This window comes from Phoca vitulina, unplaced genomic scaffold (genome assembly GCF_004348235.1).
Source record: "Phoca vitulina isolate PV1807 unplaced genomic scaffold, GSC_HSeal_1.0 scaffold19, whole genome shotgun sequence".
Lineage (NCBI taxonomy): Eukaryota > Metazoa > Chordata > Mammalia > Carnivora > Phocidae > Phoca > Phoca vitulina.
The window spans coordinates 9,617,925-9,637,032 of NW_022589722.1; the positions used below are offsets into that span (position 1 = coordinate 9,617,925).

At 37.4% G+C, this 19,108-nt stretch overlaps 1 protein-coding gene across 1 annotated transcript in view; it reads right to left on the bottom strand.

Moving 5' to 3' along the window:
- Positions 1-3,018: 3,018 nt before the first annotated feature.
- FGD6 (FYVE, RhoGEF and PH domain containing 6) overlaps positions 3,019-19,108 on the bottom strand; it is a 108,166-nt gene continuing 92,076 nt past the window's right edge. The window contains exons 15-21 of the mRNA XM_032416501.1: positions 16,854-16,956; positions 16,206-16,352; positions 15,291-15,393; positions 13,471-13,598; positions 8,277-8,405; positions 7,308-7,456; positions 3,019-5,208 (exon numbers count right to left, since the gene is read on the bottom strand). Coding sequence (XP_032272392.1) covers positions 5,172-5,208; positions 7,308-7,456; positions 8,277-8,405; positions 13,471-13,598; positions 15,291-15,393; positions 16,206-16,352; positions 16,854-16,956 — 796 coding nt within the window. The 3' untranslated portion in view covers positions 3,019-5,171. The remainder of the gene's footprint in view (positions 5,209-7,307; positions 7,457-8,276; positions 8,406-13,470; positions 13,599-15,290; positions 15,394-16,205; positions 16,353-16,853; positions 16,957-19,108) is intronic.

Below are 19,108 nucleotides of genomic sequence, written 5' to 3' on the forward strand. Positions count from 1 at the left end.
GTTTTAGGATATCTCTTACCTTAAAGTTTATTAGGAGTTAACAAGTCTGGGTAGATCCCAATAAAATATTTAAAATTCCCTTAAATAAAACAAGCTAGGGCAGAATCCTCCAGTCAGGCAAAGATTTACTTATCAGCTCTTGTGGGTAAATACCTATAATGGCTAAATGGAGCAAGAATTATTATCACTTAGAATATAAACTTCTGGAAGTCTGGCTTTTTTGTCCAGTGGTGTATTCCCAAGCATACGGGACAATGCCTAGTGGTCAATAAAGATTCATGAAAAGAAGAGGCATTGACAGAACATTATGAGAGTGACCACCTGCGGCACAGAGGTGTGGCAGGAAGAGCTGTGTGCAAAGCACTGTGTGGTTTGGACTTTAAGAGAAGAGGTCCTTGAAATTTCTTTAGTATTGATCAGCACTAGAAAAGCAGTTCCAGATTCAGGCCAGAAACCCAAGTCAGGAAAAACAAAGGTGCACTGGGAAGGAGAACATCTCCTCTGTCCTTTCCCTCTGGAAGTAGGCATCAGGACACAGAAAAATGGCATGCAACAATCCCTAAGAAGGGGAATATGCTTTATGCCTCATTCTCTGAAAACCCCTCTTTGTGGTTCGTCTTTAACTATGTGACTCTAGAAAAATATATGGCTTAAAGACATCATCACACCAAAAGTAGATACAGTAAATTTATTTTGTATAAATATAATACATATGGACATTATTTACAATACTAGTATTTTATTTATAAAGGATCTATATCTATATGGACAATAAGATACAAACTATTATCACTTTAAGTAAAAAGTGTTTCTAGAAATTCATGTCACTTAAAAAAAACAATATAGTATTTCAAGATTGGTTCTTAACATGCTATGACCAACTCATATTAAAGAGAGTTGCCCCCTTTCATCTCCCCCCACCAAGGGAATTTGATATTGAGGCTTTTTAAAAAATTTCTACTACCTTTATCTTAAAAAAAAAAAATTAAATCCTATTAGAAATTATCTCTTTTCTTAGAAGGGAAAGTCATAGATAAGATTTTCCTTTAGAGAATATTAAATGTGGCATAGGCTCCAGAATATTTGTATATGGAATTCCGGGAAGAGACAGGTCGGAGAAAGCTCAAGGGGAGCTTAAAAAAAAAAAAATCAGAAAGGATCCATTTGGAGTAATTTAATTCACCAAATACTGGGTGTCCATAGCATGCAAGGTACTCTGCCAGATGCTGAGGAGTCTCAGATGCTCAAGGACAGAATGTGATGGGCACCGTATGAAAGTGTGTTTCCTAGCTAAAGGCTATGGAGACCTAGAGCAAGGAGAGACTAAATCCGGTCTGGAGGAATAAGGGAGGAAGAATAGGAGAGAAGGACTAGGAGCAACTATCACAGAAAGAAAAGTCTTGGGTACACAGGCAGAAATGGGTTGGAAAGAGGGTGAGAACAAAGAAGAAAGGTTGGGGTGGGGTTAGCTGGAGTGTGTGACGACTGAGGAAGAGTGTTCCATGCCGAGCCCTGGGAAGCCAATGGCGGTTGCAAAGAGCAGGGATGAAGCTAGGTTAGAGCTATGCTTTGCAGACAGCTCTGGCGGTGTTCAAAATGAGACCACGCAAAGGCGGCACTGGAATTAGAAGAAAAGTTATTCTAATCATTGGGAAGAGGTAACAAGGACTTGAGCCAGGGTCTGTGCAGTAACGGGAATGAAGATGGACTGGGTACAAGAGCAATAGCAGAGGGTCTTGTTGAGACTTGGAGGCAGATTCTGGAGCCTAGATTGGTGTTTTTCCATTACAGAAGAAAATAAACAGATCTGAAGGAACAGAAAGTGAAGTCATATAAAGTTTAAAATGCTTAAGAAGGACTCATGTAGATGTCCAACAGGTAGTTGCAAATACGGCCTTGCAGGATGGTGGAAAGAGTAGGTCTAAGGTCTGAGTTATAATGAGGGCATGTGGGGGGCTGAGTTTGAGTTGCAGACGACAAGACTCCTGTCCTCACCTTCTATGCATTTCAACAACTATTTTCTCTTAAAAGACACAGGATAGGTATTTTGTGAGAAACATACAGTATTTGCCTTCAAGGCATGTACGGTATAAGAAATAGGATTTATCTCTCTGAAAATCCTAGTGACTACATTTGACTATAGTGGTTCCCAAATTTCAAAAATGGGAGTACAAATCGATGCATACTCCAAGACAGATCAACATATGCTGTGATAACATTTACATTTTAACTGAATTACTAAATAGAAGGCTTTCCCTATTTCTGGACATATCCTACCAACATCTAGTTAACAAAACTACACTTTAAAGTTATCTTCTTCACTTACTTTTTCATTACTGCTTTATATTAAAGTTGCTCTGATGATCTCATTTTAAGAAACACCACTGCATACTCAAAGAATCAAGCTTTTGGTTGAAAAGAGAATTAAGGATCTTGGGCAAAGTACAAGAGGATCATACTGGGTATATTACAGAACAGGGGAAAAGAGGTTGGAGAGAGGTTCGGAAATGTGGGACGATGCCTAAGATAACCTTCTTATTTTTCTAGGACTCTGATGGATCCTTTACATTTACAGCTGTCACAGCTGAGGAGGAACCTAGACTCGGGGGGACACACTAAGAATGCCAGCCTTGCCCCAGTTTAACCTGGCATCTCTTATCAAGGTTACTTTTAGCACCTTTTTGCTTAGCTTTACAACTGCTCTTCTTTCTCCTCCTTATGAATAAAAGGAGAAACCTGAAAAGGGTGTGATGGAACACATGCATCAGTGTAATAAATACAGTATTCTTGGGATCAGGTACTGTGTATACTTTCTCATAGAATGCACCCAATAGGAGCACCTGGGTGGCTTAGTCGGTTAAGCTTCCAACTCTTGATTTTGGCTCAGGGAGCTCAAGCCCTGTGTTGGGCTCTGCGCTCAGCAGGGATCCTGCTTAAGATTCTCCCTCTCCCTCTACCCCCGCCCCCCTCCCCCCACTGAATGCACCCAATATCACTTTTTCCTCTAAAATGGTGGCTATCAAGAGATGTATTTTTTAAAGTAACTTTACAATAAAACATATAGTTAGGTTTCTCAGTTGACATTAAATGAGCCAGGTTAAATAAATAATAGTTCGGCTTTGGTAAGTTATGAAGGACTGATGAGGTGGGGAAGGAAACATAATACCATTCCACATTTAAAACATTTTTTGGGGGGGGATGGTAATCTGATAGCTTCCTCAAAAGGCTATACATATTTTATATTTTCAAAACCCTCCATGGGGCGAAGCCAATAGCCAGTACAATCATACATGTGTTTTACATGTAATTAGAATTAAAAGAAGTTTGTGCAGTGTTTTTTCTGTTTAGATTTATAAATCATTCTTGATTTAGCCAGCTGTTGGGAGACAAAATAGCCTGGCTGATATTTTTTTAGATTCTGAGGTTTAAGCCAAACCTTCCAGTCAGAAGGCTGAGAGCTCATGAGGAGCGGGGCAGAACTTCAAATAACTTGTCCTTTGCAAAATGCTAGACCCAAAGAAGAAGGAAACACTTTATAAGGTATAACCTTGGTCTCCGAAAAGGATATAAAAACTGCAAGGATTTTAACATGGAAGCCTTATTTATGCTCACTTGATTAAAATTAGTGAGCTGCAAAGAAGTATTAGTTTACCTACTGTGACAGAAAGACTGGGGAGATAGCATGTAAGGATTGTGTGTGAGGGTGCAACAGGGTTTAAAATGATCCCACAGCAAGAAACAGCCAGAAAAAACTACAGCAGCCAACTCGAGATTTAGTAGAGACTCTAGTGCTTCAACAAACAACTTCAGAAAGACAGTAATTCTCTTGGCAATGGTATCACACTGAATTAGGAAATACTTTATATAGAAGCAGAAAGGAAAATTCTTGTGCCCTTTTGTGAAATATTCTATGGATGACCTTGCCTTTTAAGATAATTTAAGCTCAGTCAAATGTGTATTATAAACATCAAGAATGACTTTAATCATAGTGTGAATTTCATTTTTCTTCTCATCAACAGTTTTATGTACAAAGCAGTTCACATGTTAAATAGTAAGTGCACCAGAATTATGAATAAAAATATTTCCTAATGAGATGCATTTGGCAACTGGTTAAAGAAATAAAGGATTTGTTTTAATTACCAGGGAGGACATAACACAAAGTAATATTAAATAACCTTTAAAAAATGAATACAATTTCAGTTAACACTGGCTTTGAATCTGTGCTTTTTTGGTATGGTAATTCCAGTTCATTTTTTTAAAGCACAATATTATAGGGAATGGAACATTCTTTTTAGATGCAAACACCACCACTGACTTGGGCTCAGAACACTTACAATAGCAAAGGATATTGTGTAATATAATGCTTGCCGTATTTTGTTTTTTTTTTTTAATAATACATTTATGTTTGTGTTGAACTGGTAGCTTTAAAAAAAGGATGAGACTTAATATAAAGACCATAGAGTTAATTGTGTTCCTCCATCCTCTTTCCTACTCATAGCTCAGTTCAATGAAAATTTTCACATTCTATCCCTTTGCTCTAATTCCTTGATGATGTAACATTATCTCATGCCAAAAGAGGTACAACAGAAATACTCTGGATAATTTACTGGAATTTCATTTCACAGTTACTGAGGTAGGAGTTGGCCGTGTGTTTTTCCGTTAAAAGATACAAAAATTCATCTAAGTTTATTGATTCAAAACATACATTTTTTTCATCAGCATTTTTAGAGTAATTTCTAAACCAAACACTGCATGGAAATTTGCTCCTTGATGTGTGTTTTTTATTTACAAAGACTTACCTCAAGTAAGAGTGTTACAATGTAACACTACAAAACACTGAGAAATCTGTGTCACAAAGTTAATACAGTATACAATATTAAGATAAGTTTTCTGGTTTCTAAAGAAAAGGTACTTTAGAATTCAGTGTGAATCTCAGAAATAATTCTGACCATTAAGTAAACATCAAAATTTTAATAAATAACATATACATGAAAAAACAAACATTAAAAAAATTACCTTATACCTAACAAAATAATTCATAATATTTGATGAAGATTTTGGCTGGATTTATCTTGGCAGTGTTCATTTATATAAAATTTTTGTACTGCATTTACTCCATTCTGATGAAATTCCACCCATTTGGAATCACAGAAGGGATGAAACCAGTATCGCTACAATATTGTGCCTTCCTGAAATGCTTCTATCCACCTATTGGTAAGAGAAATTTGTTAGATTTGTAAAATGCAATCCTCCGATAGATGTTAAAACAATATAGATCACAGCTGTGCCTGTGGATCCAATCACCCTAGCAGTATATTTAAGAAGTTTCCTATACCAAATTAGAATTCTGCGTATATGGAATTGTCCTTTATTTGGTAATATGGCCGAAAATTTGGACTGAAAAGTGCATCTTTTATGTCCATGAAGCGTGAGGAAGGGGCCATTTCATGTAAAAGTTCTATGAAGTCCTGATGATTCCATACGATTGGTTTGGGAAATGAATTACATTTGCCAAGGCTTTTATTTCAACCCCCTTTCTGCTTTTAGGAACATGAGCTTTGTCTCTGTCTCCTTCTCTCTTAACTCCCTGGGCATCCATAGTCCAGACCTGTTCTAATACTTCCAATGAAAGAGAATCTAACATCTGATCTACTTCAGTTGATCAAAATTTTGCATGCAATATGAAGTGTAACCAAAAAAAAAAAAAAGTGTCTCAGAGTTTCTAGAAGTCTTTCCAAAATTTGTTAGTCTCTAAGTTTTATCTGACAATACTCACAGCTTGCAATTATTCAGAAGACACTTGGAGGTAGTCTTTTTGTATCTCCCTAGTACTGTAATTGCTTCCAGACTTACTATGAACATTTGAAATCACTCAATTTAATTAGTAAACATAGCCTACCCCAGATATAGCTCAAATTTCAAGGATAGAATTTTCAAAACTTTAAATGCAAATGGCGTAAGTTATAATAAAAAAGTCTTTTAAAAAGCTAAAAATTTCCATTAAAATTAATACATTTTAATGTTCTGTAATATGTAAAACCACCTCCATATTAGTGACTTCAAAGAGAAACTTATAATTTAGCCTGTATTAATTCTAAATTACAAGTAAGCAGATTTCCTTCACTCAGCTACATTCAGTTGTATTGAAGGTTTTTCTACCTTGTCAACTTAATGATATAAACAAAAGATGCATATTCAAAAGAAATAATTTTTATCAGTTTGATGATGAATACAGATAAAAATCATGAGAAATGCAATTCCTAACAGAATATTAGAACAATTACTCTTTTATCCAAGGTAGTTTTTACAGAAAAAATAGTTAAGTGACATAATTTTAAATATTCTTCAGTTCACTTGAAAAAGAATTTTTTGGAGTAACAGATACGCACTAGATATCCTGACATAGACTGAAAAAAAAATCTTACAGATTATCTGTCACATTGTACCTGATTAATATCCAGGAACATATATAATTCTGGTACATTAATTCTAACTGCCTTAAGAAAAGACAAGCCTTGTTTACTTAAGGCATTCTTTTTTATATGCATGCGCATTTTAAGCCTATTGAGAAAACATGAGCACTAAGCTCTTAGAGGAAACAAAAACGTATAACTTGTGAGGCCAAAATAAAAATCACAGGAAAGATCTGGTGAAAGGTAAACTGCACTGTTTTGTTTACAAAGGACCTGAATTTCACAGAGATATGCTTCTCTATGTTAAACAACCTCATGATATCAAAATAAATATTCTTGTTGGAATTTTAAAGAGACTGTTTAAAAAAGCCTTTTACCATCTAAAATGATATCCATTTCCTTCTACTCAGTTATTGGGAACAGCATGGGAGCCTCTTAATGTGTTTGACCCTTTCCCCAAAGAAGTAAGTTAGCAAGCAGCTGTTTAAAGTCCCGCTGTTCCATGGCACAATTGAATCACTGGATTGCCAAAGTCCTGGAATGTTTTAAGAGATGATCCTTACCCTCATGGAAGGAGAGGTCAAATGCCTCAGCTTCCTTTCCTTTCAACAGAGCAGCTTCATGCTGCTTCCTCAGAGGTCATGTATAGACAAAATATTTTGGACAGGACTACCTATTTTCTTTTCCCCTCTGTCTCCTGAAAATATTCCAGATCCTCCTGCCTGTCCTTAAAACAGTCCTAAAGACTTTGAAAAATATGTGAAATCTAACTAATTTGGATCTCTGATTTAAATTCTTAATTGTCCCCACACATGAAAGTAGGTTATTTTAAAAATCAATCATGTAACAACTTGAAACTCATGTATAAAAGAAAAATATGCCTAAATTACTTACTTCTGAGCTGAGTGAGCATCATCTGCTTTGAACACATAAAATAACATGTTTTTATGTAGTAACTGAAACACTCTAGACTCTGAATTCTCATCTTTGACTTGAGTGACAGTGAATCCTAGTAAAGGCTGACTCTCCAAAGCTGCCACATCCTAATTTAAAAAGATACAAAGGGAGATGGGACTTTAAATTGATAACAAAATTCAGATTTGCAAACTCTTGAACAGTATAGCTATAATTTAATTTCATATACACACACATATATAAAACAATAATTCTTTGTTTTTCATTTTCTTTTATTCAACAATATTAAGCTGACCCCTCCCCACCTACCTCATGAGCCAGACACTGTGCTAAACAGTTTTCAGTGTGTTCACGTCCACCGAGTATCATATATTTCCCTACAACCATGTGAAGTAGGTAATTATATTACTTTCATTTTATGGATGCAGGAAACAAGCTCAGAAATATAAGTGATTTACCCTGTCCCACTAAGGAAAAGTTTGGCTCCCAGAGCAGTGGTTTTTATAGGATATTACTGGAACACAGGGTGATCAGGTAGGAGAAAAGGGTAATAATCAGAGCAAATAGCCAGGCATTGTTTATAACCCAAACAAAGTCTATTTTATCTAAGCTTGAGGCCTGATCAATACAATCTGGAGATAGTCAAGAGAGTGTCAACCAAGACAGCTTGGCAGAAAGTAAGAACCTTTGCCTTTAGTGAAGTTCTTAGTAGTCACATGACATCAAAAAAGTTACATTTTAATATTATGGAAAATTCCTAACATTTTTGAGTAAGAGCTCTAGGACACTGTTGACATTAAAAATCACAGCAACATCTCCCCCTCCAAAAGCAAAGCAAAACAAAAAATATACACAAAACAAATAGATTAAACAGATAACGTAATTATTTCCAATTGGCATTATAAAACCAGACCCCACAATCATTCATCTTTAGATTTCAGATCTTACCTCACTTGCAGCATATGTATACAGCACTTTATTTTTTATAACAAACCACAAGTGTTTCCAAGGTTTTTTATTGCCCTTTGATCTGTACAAGTAGCCACTCATGGAAGAATCTTCTGTGTTTGCTGATACCTAGTAAGCAAAGCCCATATATAGTTTACTGGTCTTCAAAGAAACAAAAGGTAAAGTAACAAAATTGCTTTTGATCACTGGTGCTGAAAGCAATAACCATAATGATATAATGTTTCAGAATGAAATTTTTTATTTTCAAAGTCTGCTACTGGACAAATCAAATACTGCCATTACCGGGGGCATAAAATACCCTTCTGTTTAGAAGCAATTCCAGCATTGGGGCACCTGGGTGGCTCAGTCAGTTAAAAGTCCAACTCTTGATTTCAGTTCAGGTCATGATCTCAGGGTTGTGAGATCAAGCCGCACGTCAGGCTCTGCACTGGGCGTGTAGCCTGCTTAAGATTCCCTGCCCTTCCCCACCACTTCTCTTAAAAAAAAAAAAAAAAAGCCATTCTAGCATTATGCCGGGTTTAATTGAGCTTGCATATATGTATTTCTTTGTGGTGTCACCTGTGTTTTCTGGGTTGCCAGAAGAAGAAAAATAATTCTAAAGATCAGAAGTGCTTTTTGAAAGTTGCATTTTTGGGACTGTATATGTTGTTTACTGTTCTTTGAATTTTGCAATGTTAGGGAAAATTACTTAAACCTTTAAGTCTTTCCTGAAATCATTTTTTGGACTTATAAAAACTATTAACAGAGGTAAATGGAAAATTCAATTATTCATGGTGATTTTAAGGATTAGTTTCTGATCCCCAAATTTTGGTCTGAGAGAAGCTTATTTTGTTTCATAAAAGGAAATGTTAAGAAAATGTCTTAATCTCTAGACAAAAAGGTAGTAAGCTCTCAATGATCATAATCTGGCAGTTGAGACTTTTCTTTTTTAACACAGAACAACAGAAATAAAAAGTCAAGTTTAGGAATTATGTTGTTAGTAGAATGATGAACAGACTTTTTTTTTAAAGATTTATTTATTTTAGAGAGAGAGTGCTGAATGGGCAAATGCACGTGGCGGGGTGGGGCAGAGGGAGAGGGAGAGAGAGAATCCTCAACACCCCCTGCTGAGCAGGGAGCCTGATGTGGGGCTGTATCCCAGGATCCTGAGATCATGACCTGAGCCGAAATCAAGAGTCAGCTGCTCAACCAACTGACCCACCCAGATACCCCTAGAATGGTGAACAGATTTTTAAGGTGGTTCCCCATGATCCTTGCCTCTGATAATCACACTACTGTACAGTCTCCTCCCCCTTGTGTGTGGGGAGGACCTAAGACTTGCTCCTAACCAATAGAATATGGGGAAGATGATGGCAATGTCACTCCCATGATTATGTTACGTTCTATAAAACTCCATATTGCTAGTAGATGGGACTTTCTCCCATGCTGGCTTTGAAGCAGTTGTCTTGAGAGGCTTGTGTGGCATGGAAATGAATTCTGCTAACAACCTGAGTGAGCTTGGAAGTAGACCCCTCCCTAGTTAGCCTTGCGATGAGAACTCAACATTGGCCAACACCTTGACTGCGGTCCTGCAGAGATCCCAGCTCAGCTGTGCTTGGACTCCTGAGATAATAAATGTATGTTGTTTTAAGCCTCTAAGTTTGTGGTAATTCGTTATGTGGCAACATAAAACAAATACAGGTGGATTCTATGAATTTTAAAAGTCTACCTTTAATCATGTATTAATTATATTAATTTCTTACAAATTTTATGAGAAGGATGATATATTATTGTCTAGTAGAAAATTTAACATCTAATGTTAAATGAGAAATATCTGTTAAGTGCAAGTAAATTTATATAAAGAAGTGACACCCTTGTAGAAGATAGCCAAGTGATTTTTTAAAAATTAGAATGTTCAAATGAGATTTTGCTTAAAATATAGTTACATTGGGATATGTACTTATGTTACATGTTACTATCATTGATCAAAATATTTTGTATGCTCCTCTTTTGGAATATTCTTAAATTAGTTGATAAACTGTAAAAGAATACAGTCACAATACTGGATAGTCATGCATAGTCCTCTATATCTTACTTTAGAAAAGATTTTATTTACTTATTTATTTATAGAGAGCATGAGCAGGGGGAAGAGAGCAGGGTAAGGGAGAGAGAATCTCAGTGCAGAGCCGGACACGGGGCTTGATCCCACGACCTGGATATCATGACCTGAGCTGAAATCAAGAGTTGGACGCTTAAACGACTAAGCTACCTGGTGCCCTTGTCCTCTATTATCCTCTTGTTTTTTTTTTTAAAGAGTTTATTTATTTATTTGACAGAGAGAGAGAGCGGCAGGCAGAGGGAGAGGGAGAAGCAGGCTCCCCACTGAGCAGGGAGCCCGATGTGGGGCTCGATCCCAGGACCCTGGGATCATGACCTGAGCCGAAGGCAGACGCTTAACCAACTGAGCCACTCAGGAGCCCCTATTACCCTCTTAAAAATAAAATTGGTCTTAAGCAACTTAATCACATGAGTCACAAAACTTTCCTTTTAGTGATCTGATTATTTAAAATATAAATCAAGTCTAACTCAAGAGACACAGAGTGCCATTACTGAGGGTACTGAGGCTCTGAATGGAATTCTAAAAACGAAGAGTTTCTAAAAATGTATTGAACATTCCTGGAATAAAAACACAACTTCCCAATTCCTCAAAAAGTTAAACATAAATTACCATATGACCAGGCAATTACACTCCTACGTATATTATTAAGACAAATGTCCACATGGTAATATGTCCATACAATGTTTATAGCACTGCTATTCATAATAACTCAAAGGTAGAAATATCTCAGATGTCCATCAACAGATGAATGGATAAATTGTGGTATATACATACAATGGAGTATTATTCACATTATAAAAAGAAGTACTGATACATGCTATAACTTAGGTGAACCTCTAAAATACTATGAGAAGTGAAAATAGCCAGACAAAAGGTCATGTATTATGATTCATTTTTTTAAAGATTTTATTTACTTATAGGGAGCGAGTGCACAAGTAGGGGAGGAGAGGGACAGAGGGAAAGGGAGAAGGAGACTCCCCACTCAATGCTGGGCTTGATCCCAGGACCCTGAGATCATGACCTGAACCGAAGGTAGATGCTTAACCAACTGAGCCACCCAGGCACCCTTGTATATATATTTTTAAAAGAAAACTCCACACCCAAGGTGGGGCTTGAACTTAGGACCCCGAGATCAAGAGTCACATGCTCCACCCACAGAGCTAGTTGGGCCCCCCTGAACTGTATCCTTTAAATCGTTAATTATAAGTTATGTGAATTCACTTCAATTACAAATAAAATGACAAAAAACACAGCTTCCCAAGTAGAAAACTTTTACTTTTATGGCACGTAACCAGATAAATTATTTTTCCCAGTCTGCAAAGGAGAAAGCAGTGGTTCTCAAAATTTAGTATACATCTGAATCACAGAGAATGCTTGTTAAAGTTTCTGATTCCGTAGACCTTGGGTGGGGCCTAAGAATTTCCGTTTCTAGTAAGTTCTCAGGTGATGCTGATGTGCTGCTTTGGAGGACATTTTGAGAGCCAGTGGAGTAAAGAAAGGAATGACTGCAGTGGAAGGTCTGTTTGTGTGGTTGGGTAAAACATGTACAAAATGTGACTGGAGTCAGGCGGGGTCTAGTCTAGACTAGAAATAGTTTTGTAAAACTAGCAGTGTGGAGTTTAGACTGAGGAGGAGAACAAATTTAAGAATTATATTTATAAACTGTGACATTAGCATGGAGAGGAGAACAATTATAGAAAACTGAAAACTATTTCCATTGGTTAAGAAAAGCTCTGAAAGTCACTTTAGATTCAGGAACTGAGTGATGGAAGAGACAGTTCAGAGTACTAAATTGGCTTCACCAGTTTAAGAAACCTGGCAATTAGGACTGTAAGTCCTCTTCTTACTATTTCATGAGGCTGGCTATGAATCATTTCTTAGTGTTTTAACTACCATGATGGAATACACTCAACTTTACATAAAGAACACAATCTTGGTCAAATTTTTGGAGTTGTTTGCTTCCACTTTCCATGGTAGAACACCTCCAGAGTAATCAAGTAAGAACAACATTTAAAACTCTACTCTGCTGGCCACAAAACTGGTCACAGGTGGAAATAATTAATAAACTAATAAAAATGGAGGTGGCCCAGGGGCAGCACCTGGGTGGCTCAGTCGTTAAGCGTCTGCCTTTGGCTCAGGTCATGAACCCAGGGTCTTGGGATCAAGCCCCACATGGGGCTCCTTGCTCAGTGGGGAGCCTGTTTCTCCCCTGCCTGTGCTTGCTCTCTCCATCTCTCTCTCTGTGTGACAAATAAATAAATATTTTTTTTAATTAAAAAAAAAATGGAGGTGGCCCAGATAGGCAGTGCTATGTGTCACCTGACACTGACTGACTGAACACTTGAATTCGAGGAGATGGGATAGGGTACTGGCGATGCCTATGGATTAAGCCACTGGCAGTTCTAACTGTGCAGACTATCCTAACTTTTTAAATTTTTCTTGTAAGTTGAAGGAAAGACAATTTACTATCAGTGCAGCTGTCTATAGCCAACCAATACTTACAAATAACAAACCGTGCAGATTAGTAAATGCTAATAAAGTGCCCAAAATATTCTATAGACTTCTTCCCTCTGGCATGGGGTCTCCTCAAAGTAGTTTTAAAAATTCACATGTGTCGGGGCACCTGGGTGGCTCAGTCGGTTAAGCATCTGCCTTTGGCTCAGGTCATGACCCCAGGGTCCTGGGATCGAGTCCCACGTTGGGCTCCTTGCTCAGCGGGGAGCCTGCTTCTCCCTCTGCCTGCCGCCCCCCTGCTTGTGCTTTCAATCTCTCTCCCTCTCTCTGACAAATAAAAATCTTTTTTAAAAAAATTCCAATATATCTAAATTATCTTTACTTGCTACCATTGCTATAAAATGTTCTCCAAACCTTTCAACAGCCATTTTCTGAATGACTCAGGTCATATGGGAGACCAAGGAAGAGAGTAAGGCATCAGCCACATCCAGCACCAGTATTAAAATGCATGTCTTAATACTGTGGGAAATGACCTCTTTCTTTATGGAAGAAAAACAGTGTATTATATGGATATGAATAATTCAGCTTATATCAGGTTGCAAGTTTAATGGAAACACTTACTTCTTTGAGAGCAGCTGGGATTTTTTTCTGTTTCCTCCCTGATGGAATACTATGTAAGACTGATGATAAGGCACTTGAAGGAGATTTGTGATTTCCAGGAGATCCAATCTTAGGAGAATGCTGGTGATCTAAAACAAATCAGGTGCATCTATGTAGCCAGTGGTAAGCATTTTGCAATTCAACTTAATTCAGATCAACAAACACTGTTGCATAAAATATCTGTGGAAGGATACTTGAGGACCTGATGACAGAGAGACCCCCGGGGAAAAAAGACGGATGGCTGGAAGCTGAGTGCGAGGAAGACTTTCCACAGTCTATGATTTTATGCTTTTTCAGTTGTAAACCATGAGAAAGGATGACCCTTTTGTGCCTTTGGAATAATGAAACATGCTAATGTACTACCAATTTTAAATAAATTATATAAACTTCCCTCCTGACTTAAAAAAACCCACTAACAGCATCATTCAGTACCTAGATATATGACCAAATAAGAATATTATAATGAACAAAGTATTAGAAAAGGGGCTATGAGACAAGATCAGGAAACCATTAATTTTGAGTGCAGAGGTTCGGGGAAAGGTGGGAAGAGAGTAAGATATTTGAGTTGGCCATTAAGGGATAACAGGAGTTTGCCAGGTCAAAAAGAGGAGGATGAACACTCCATGAAGAGAAGTCAGCATAAGCAAAAGCAGAGGTATGAAATTAGATCATCTATTTGGAGAATAATAAGGCTGAGGAAAAAAAGGCTGGTTCTAAGGAATGTGGACTGTTGTTTAAGCCGTGGGAAACCAAAGGTCTTTTAGACTGGGAAATGACAGGAGCAGACTGAATTTAGAAGAAAAAATCTGGCAGTAGAAAGGAGGAAGGATTTGCAGCAGAAAACCTGCTGGGAAGCTATGACAGTGGTCCAAGATGAAAGATAGGGCTGAGATGAAGAAATCAAGAGAAAGGTCTTCAAAGATAAATTAGTCAAGATTTACTGACGAAAATGGGTGTGGGTGATTAGGGAAGAGGATTTTAAAAAATGAATGTTGAATGTTTACAGCCTACATGATACACCCACAGAACAAAGGGAGGAACAAAAAGGCCAGTAAAGGATTAGATAAATGTGTCTTCTTGGACAATGTATGTACAGTTACTATTACTCTATAAATATGTGGATTCTGAGATAGCATGCCATCCAGCTTTATTCACTGAGACATTCTCATTTGCTGATGGAAAGCTATTCTTCATGGAAATGAAGAACAACCTTTTTGAAATTTAGATCCTATATATAGGTTTCAGGAATTTAACTAAAACTCTCTTCCCAAAATATAGACCCGAGCAGTCCTGCTAGCTGCATTCATCTTAACTGTGGGGATGGATACCTGCAAATAATGAGCAGGCAGATATGATTTATCATTTTGTATTTGGTGAAAAGCTGAACATTTAGATATACAATAAAACCTCACCAATCAGTCCATGTGATTAGAAATGGGCTAACAAAGGACCACCCAGTATATGTCCATAGAGATATATCTATCCACAGATAGATAAAAATGATTTGTAAAGAGCACACAGTAACTAGAAACTTCAAAATCACTTGAAAGTTAAAGTTCCCTTGTAACTGTTTTAAAGCAATTTCACCCTGTAATTACATTTCTACAATTAGTATCCTACAAGTTAAGAAAACTTAATTAAATTACGAAAGCAAAATTCTTAATATTTTGAGATGAGTATCACCAGTCATATTGCTAATGCACCTAAGATGATTCTTTCGGAAGGGTGTTTGAAAGCATCTGGGAATAAAGGAATTTGTTAAATCTTTACTTATATATTACCTAGTTTCTTCAGTTCTTGGAAACAGTGTTCACATACTCTTGCTGGTTGATTTTTCAGGTAATCTAAACCATATTTATTTGATGAACAAGCTTGGCATACAATCTGAAAACACATTGGAATTATTTTATTTAGAATAACCTCAGCATCAAACCATCGACTATGCTACAACAGATAATGCTATCTACCTAGAGTGCTTTCAGTACCTTTTCTCAGTCCCTGACTCTAACACCTCTGTGGAGGTCAGGCCTATGGTGAACTCACACACATCACCACCCTGGAAGATGAAGAGGCCACACACTACGACCAAGTGCTAACTCCATAAAATAAAATACTAACAGCATTAATGTGTGCAAAATGTTTAGAACCACGCGTGGCATGCACGAAGTCCTCTGTTAGCTGTATTTATCATCACCGACGTTGCCTGTCATCATCGCTAGGTAACCACGATCACGTCTAACTGTGCCTCCACCAAGTGTCTGGCCCTCTACTAAATGCTCCCTAAAGAGGCCCTGTTTAATCTTCCTGGTAACTCTCTGACATCAATGTTACCATGCTCATTTAACTAACGAGGTCACGAAGGCTTAGACACCTCACTGGCGATAATTTCAACATTGAAAGTACTTCTATTAAATACTTAGTATCTAGATAAAGGTAGTTTAAATAATTATCAGTAAATGTGGGAGTCTAGTTAATCGTGAATTTTTTTTTTAATGAAAATTATCTATTATTGACATTCTACAATAACCTTGGTAGGTAGGGGTAAGACACCCTATGCCTAATATTTAGAGAAAATATCATCCATGATTGGGTATCTTCCTTCCCCCTGCTGTGATGTACAGGAGGAAAGATGCTTCCTCACTATGTACAGCCTGGAGCTAACAATCACAATGGAGATGGGTGTGAACTTCTCCAACCTTCCCGCAGGCCCGGCAGTGGTGTCTTCTCCAGGTGAGAGTAAATTCACTTGTGCAGATCATACACATTGTGACTCTGATATCAGGGATCCAGATGGGAGCCTTTGATCCAAGAGGACTAACTTCCTCATTATTTTCTGAGTCAGCCTGTGGAAGAACAACTTTTCATTACTTCCATGCACATGGAGTGCTACAGAATTGAGCCTTTTTTTTTTCTTGGGGCAATGAGGGCTCACAATGCTGATGGTGTCATTAAGGACATGGGATGAATGATGGGCTATTATAGTTGTCATGTTCCCAGGATATTAAGATTAGCGGTATCCTAATAATCCTTGCTGCAAAATTAACTTAAAAAGATATCTGTGGTAGTGCCATGACAGCTGATTAGTTTCTTCCTTAAATTATATTGTATTTCCCCAATTTTTTACAATGAAGTTTTACAACCAGAAAAAATATGAATATGCTGTATGTTATCACAGACTTGCAGTTAGACATTAATAGGATATTTAGCTCTGAAATTATACCCACACACGGATCTTTCTGTGAAACACATGTTGCTTTTCTAAACCCCTGGGAAAAGTTTCTTTAGGGTAAAAACTGTTTGAAATGCACTGAGAAAAAAAAAAAACAAGAAGGAAAAGACAATACCTCATCAAGACTCCTACTAGGACAGAATGTGATTCTTTTTTTGGCATACTCTTCTATTGACCTGGAAATCGCTTCTAGCCATTCATCCCTTTCTGTGGCAGAACTGTTGGGGGCAAAAGAAGGTTCCATCAACCAGATGTCAGCTTTTATTCTTTGCCTTTTTCTTCCTTCTCTTCCTCCTGCCATGGCAACAGATGCCACCACCCTCCCCAACAATGCTAGTCACAGGCAGGAGCTCTGAGGTTCGTAAGCACAAATAATCAGAGCAGGCATTAAAGAACACATGGCATTTTAGCAAACACAATGCTTTTTTTCTTCCCCAAAGTATTGCTTTATACTTTTGAAGTCTCTTAAATGTGAAAGTTTTTTTGCTTGGTTTAAGAGCTAGTCATACAATTAATAATTATGGTTATTTACATAACCAGGGAGTTTCCTGAGATATAATTGTAGAATTTAAAAAATATTCCAAGGAATCAAGTTTCAAATCCAAATTTACAACATGGAATACTAATTCTTTTTAGGTTACTAAATATTACTAAAAACTTCTAGAAAGGGCACTGGAGTAAAGGAAACGTGTATTTGGTACCTCAGACAGATGTTCAGGGAGTGGGGAACAAGGGAAATCCCCTACCTATTCCGCCCATCCTGCTTTCTGTTTCTACCCTCAGGTCATAAGGAGCTACAGGGTTCAAATCTAGACAGAGATAGGCCAAATAGGGGGAAAGCCTGCTCAGAAAAAGGCATTCTTGTTCTGCTTTATTGTAACCATACCTCCTCCCAAAAAAACTCTGGTGACTCCAAATCATTGCTGGTATCATCAGCACATTCAGTTTTGAATACTCAAGAGTGAGAGGCACATTTTAGGTTGTGTGTATGTGTGTGTAGACAGAATTTAATAATCTCTCATAATAAAATAAAATCTATCATAATAATGGGAATGCGATTGTGTAAGGAAATGTCTATTTGTTTTAGAAAGGCCTATGAAAGTATGTCGGAGTAAAATGACCTGATATCTGCAATCTGTTTTGAAATACTTGAGAAAAAAAATTATTGTGGCAGAATCTTAAGTAAAAAAAATTATTATGGCAGCAATCTTAAGTTTTGAAATACTTGAGAAAAAAAATTATTGTGGCAGAATCTTAAAAATCAAATACAACAGCTCTTATTTCTCTAAGCCAAACACTCTACCATTACTGTCCAACTAGCTGCCATTTATTCAAGTTACTACATGTCAGCCAACTGTGCTAAATGCTTTGCAAATGTCATCACATCTCATCCTCAGAGCTACCCCACGGAATACATATTGGATCTTACATCTCCTTTCCCCAATACCATCACTATCACCAACGAGCACCATTTACAGATAAGCAATCTGAGGATTTGAAATGTTAGACAATTTGCTTTAGACAACAGCCTACATGACTTGGTATCGGACCCAAGTGTGGCTAAAGACTAAACCCTTCACCACCGTGTGTCATTCATCTCTCTTCTCTGAATTACGCTATGAGAATATATGCTTAAGCTTCCAAGTAAACCTTCACAAAATAATACTGTCCCTCCCTCTCTCTCCCCTTCCGCCCTTTTCAGTGGAAGAGGTAAAAGAAAGCAGAGAGGCAGATGGTTAATTTGAGAATTGCCGTCTGATTTTTCTGGAGCCCTGGGAGCATGTGGAATGTGATTTGACTGTGCAAATCATGTCACATATGCTGTTCTTTCATCTAATCATTCCTGGCTCTCTCTTGTGTGGGGATCTGCCAAAACAATGTTTACCAGCTCTTGATAACACATTTCTCACAGACCACACACATTTGCCTGCAGTACTGAGTGGAGACTCTAGGTCTTCTTTTGTAACACAGTTAGCAGAAGAATCAGCACCTTCCTCAGTTAAACTCACTTAAAATGCAGTTAAACCAAGTATTCTTTTCTTTATGGAATGTGTACATTACCCAGAAAGCAAATTTGTATTAAATAAGCACCATTCTCCCATTGATGGGGATGCATTCCAAAAAACCTCCAATAGAAGGGGTTTCTGGTATGTTAGATCTTGACACACTATTTACTCCTTGTGTAACTATGGAATGCTATTCTGAGGTCTAAAGGCCACATCACTTCATTTCAATTCATCTGAGTTGCATTTAGTGGGAGCCTACCAAGGGCCAGGTACTAAGCCACGAATCTCACATAAAAAACATACCACTTGTAAGGGCTCATATCTAATTGAGGTGAGACACAAAAACAAGTAATTACTGCATGAT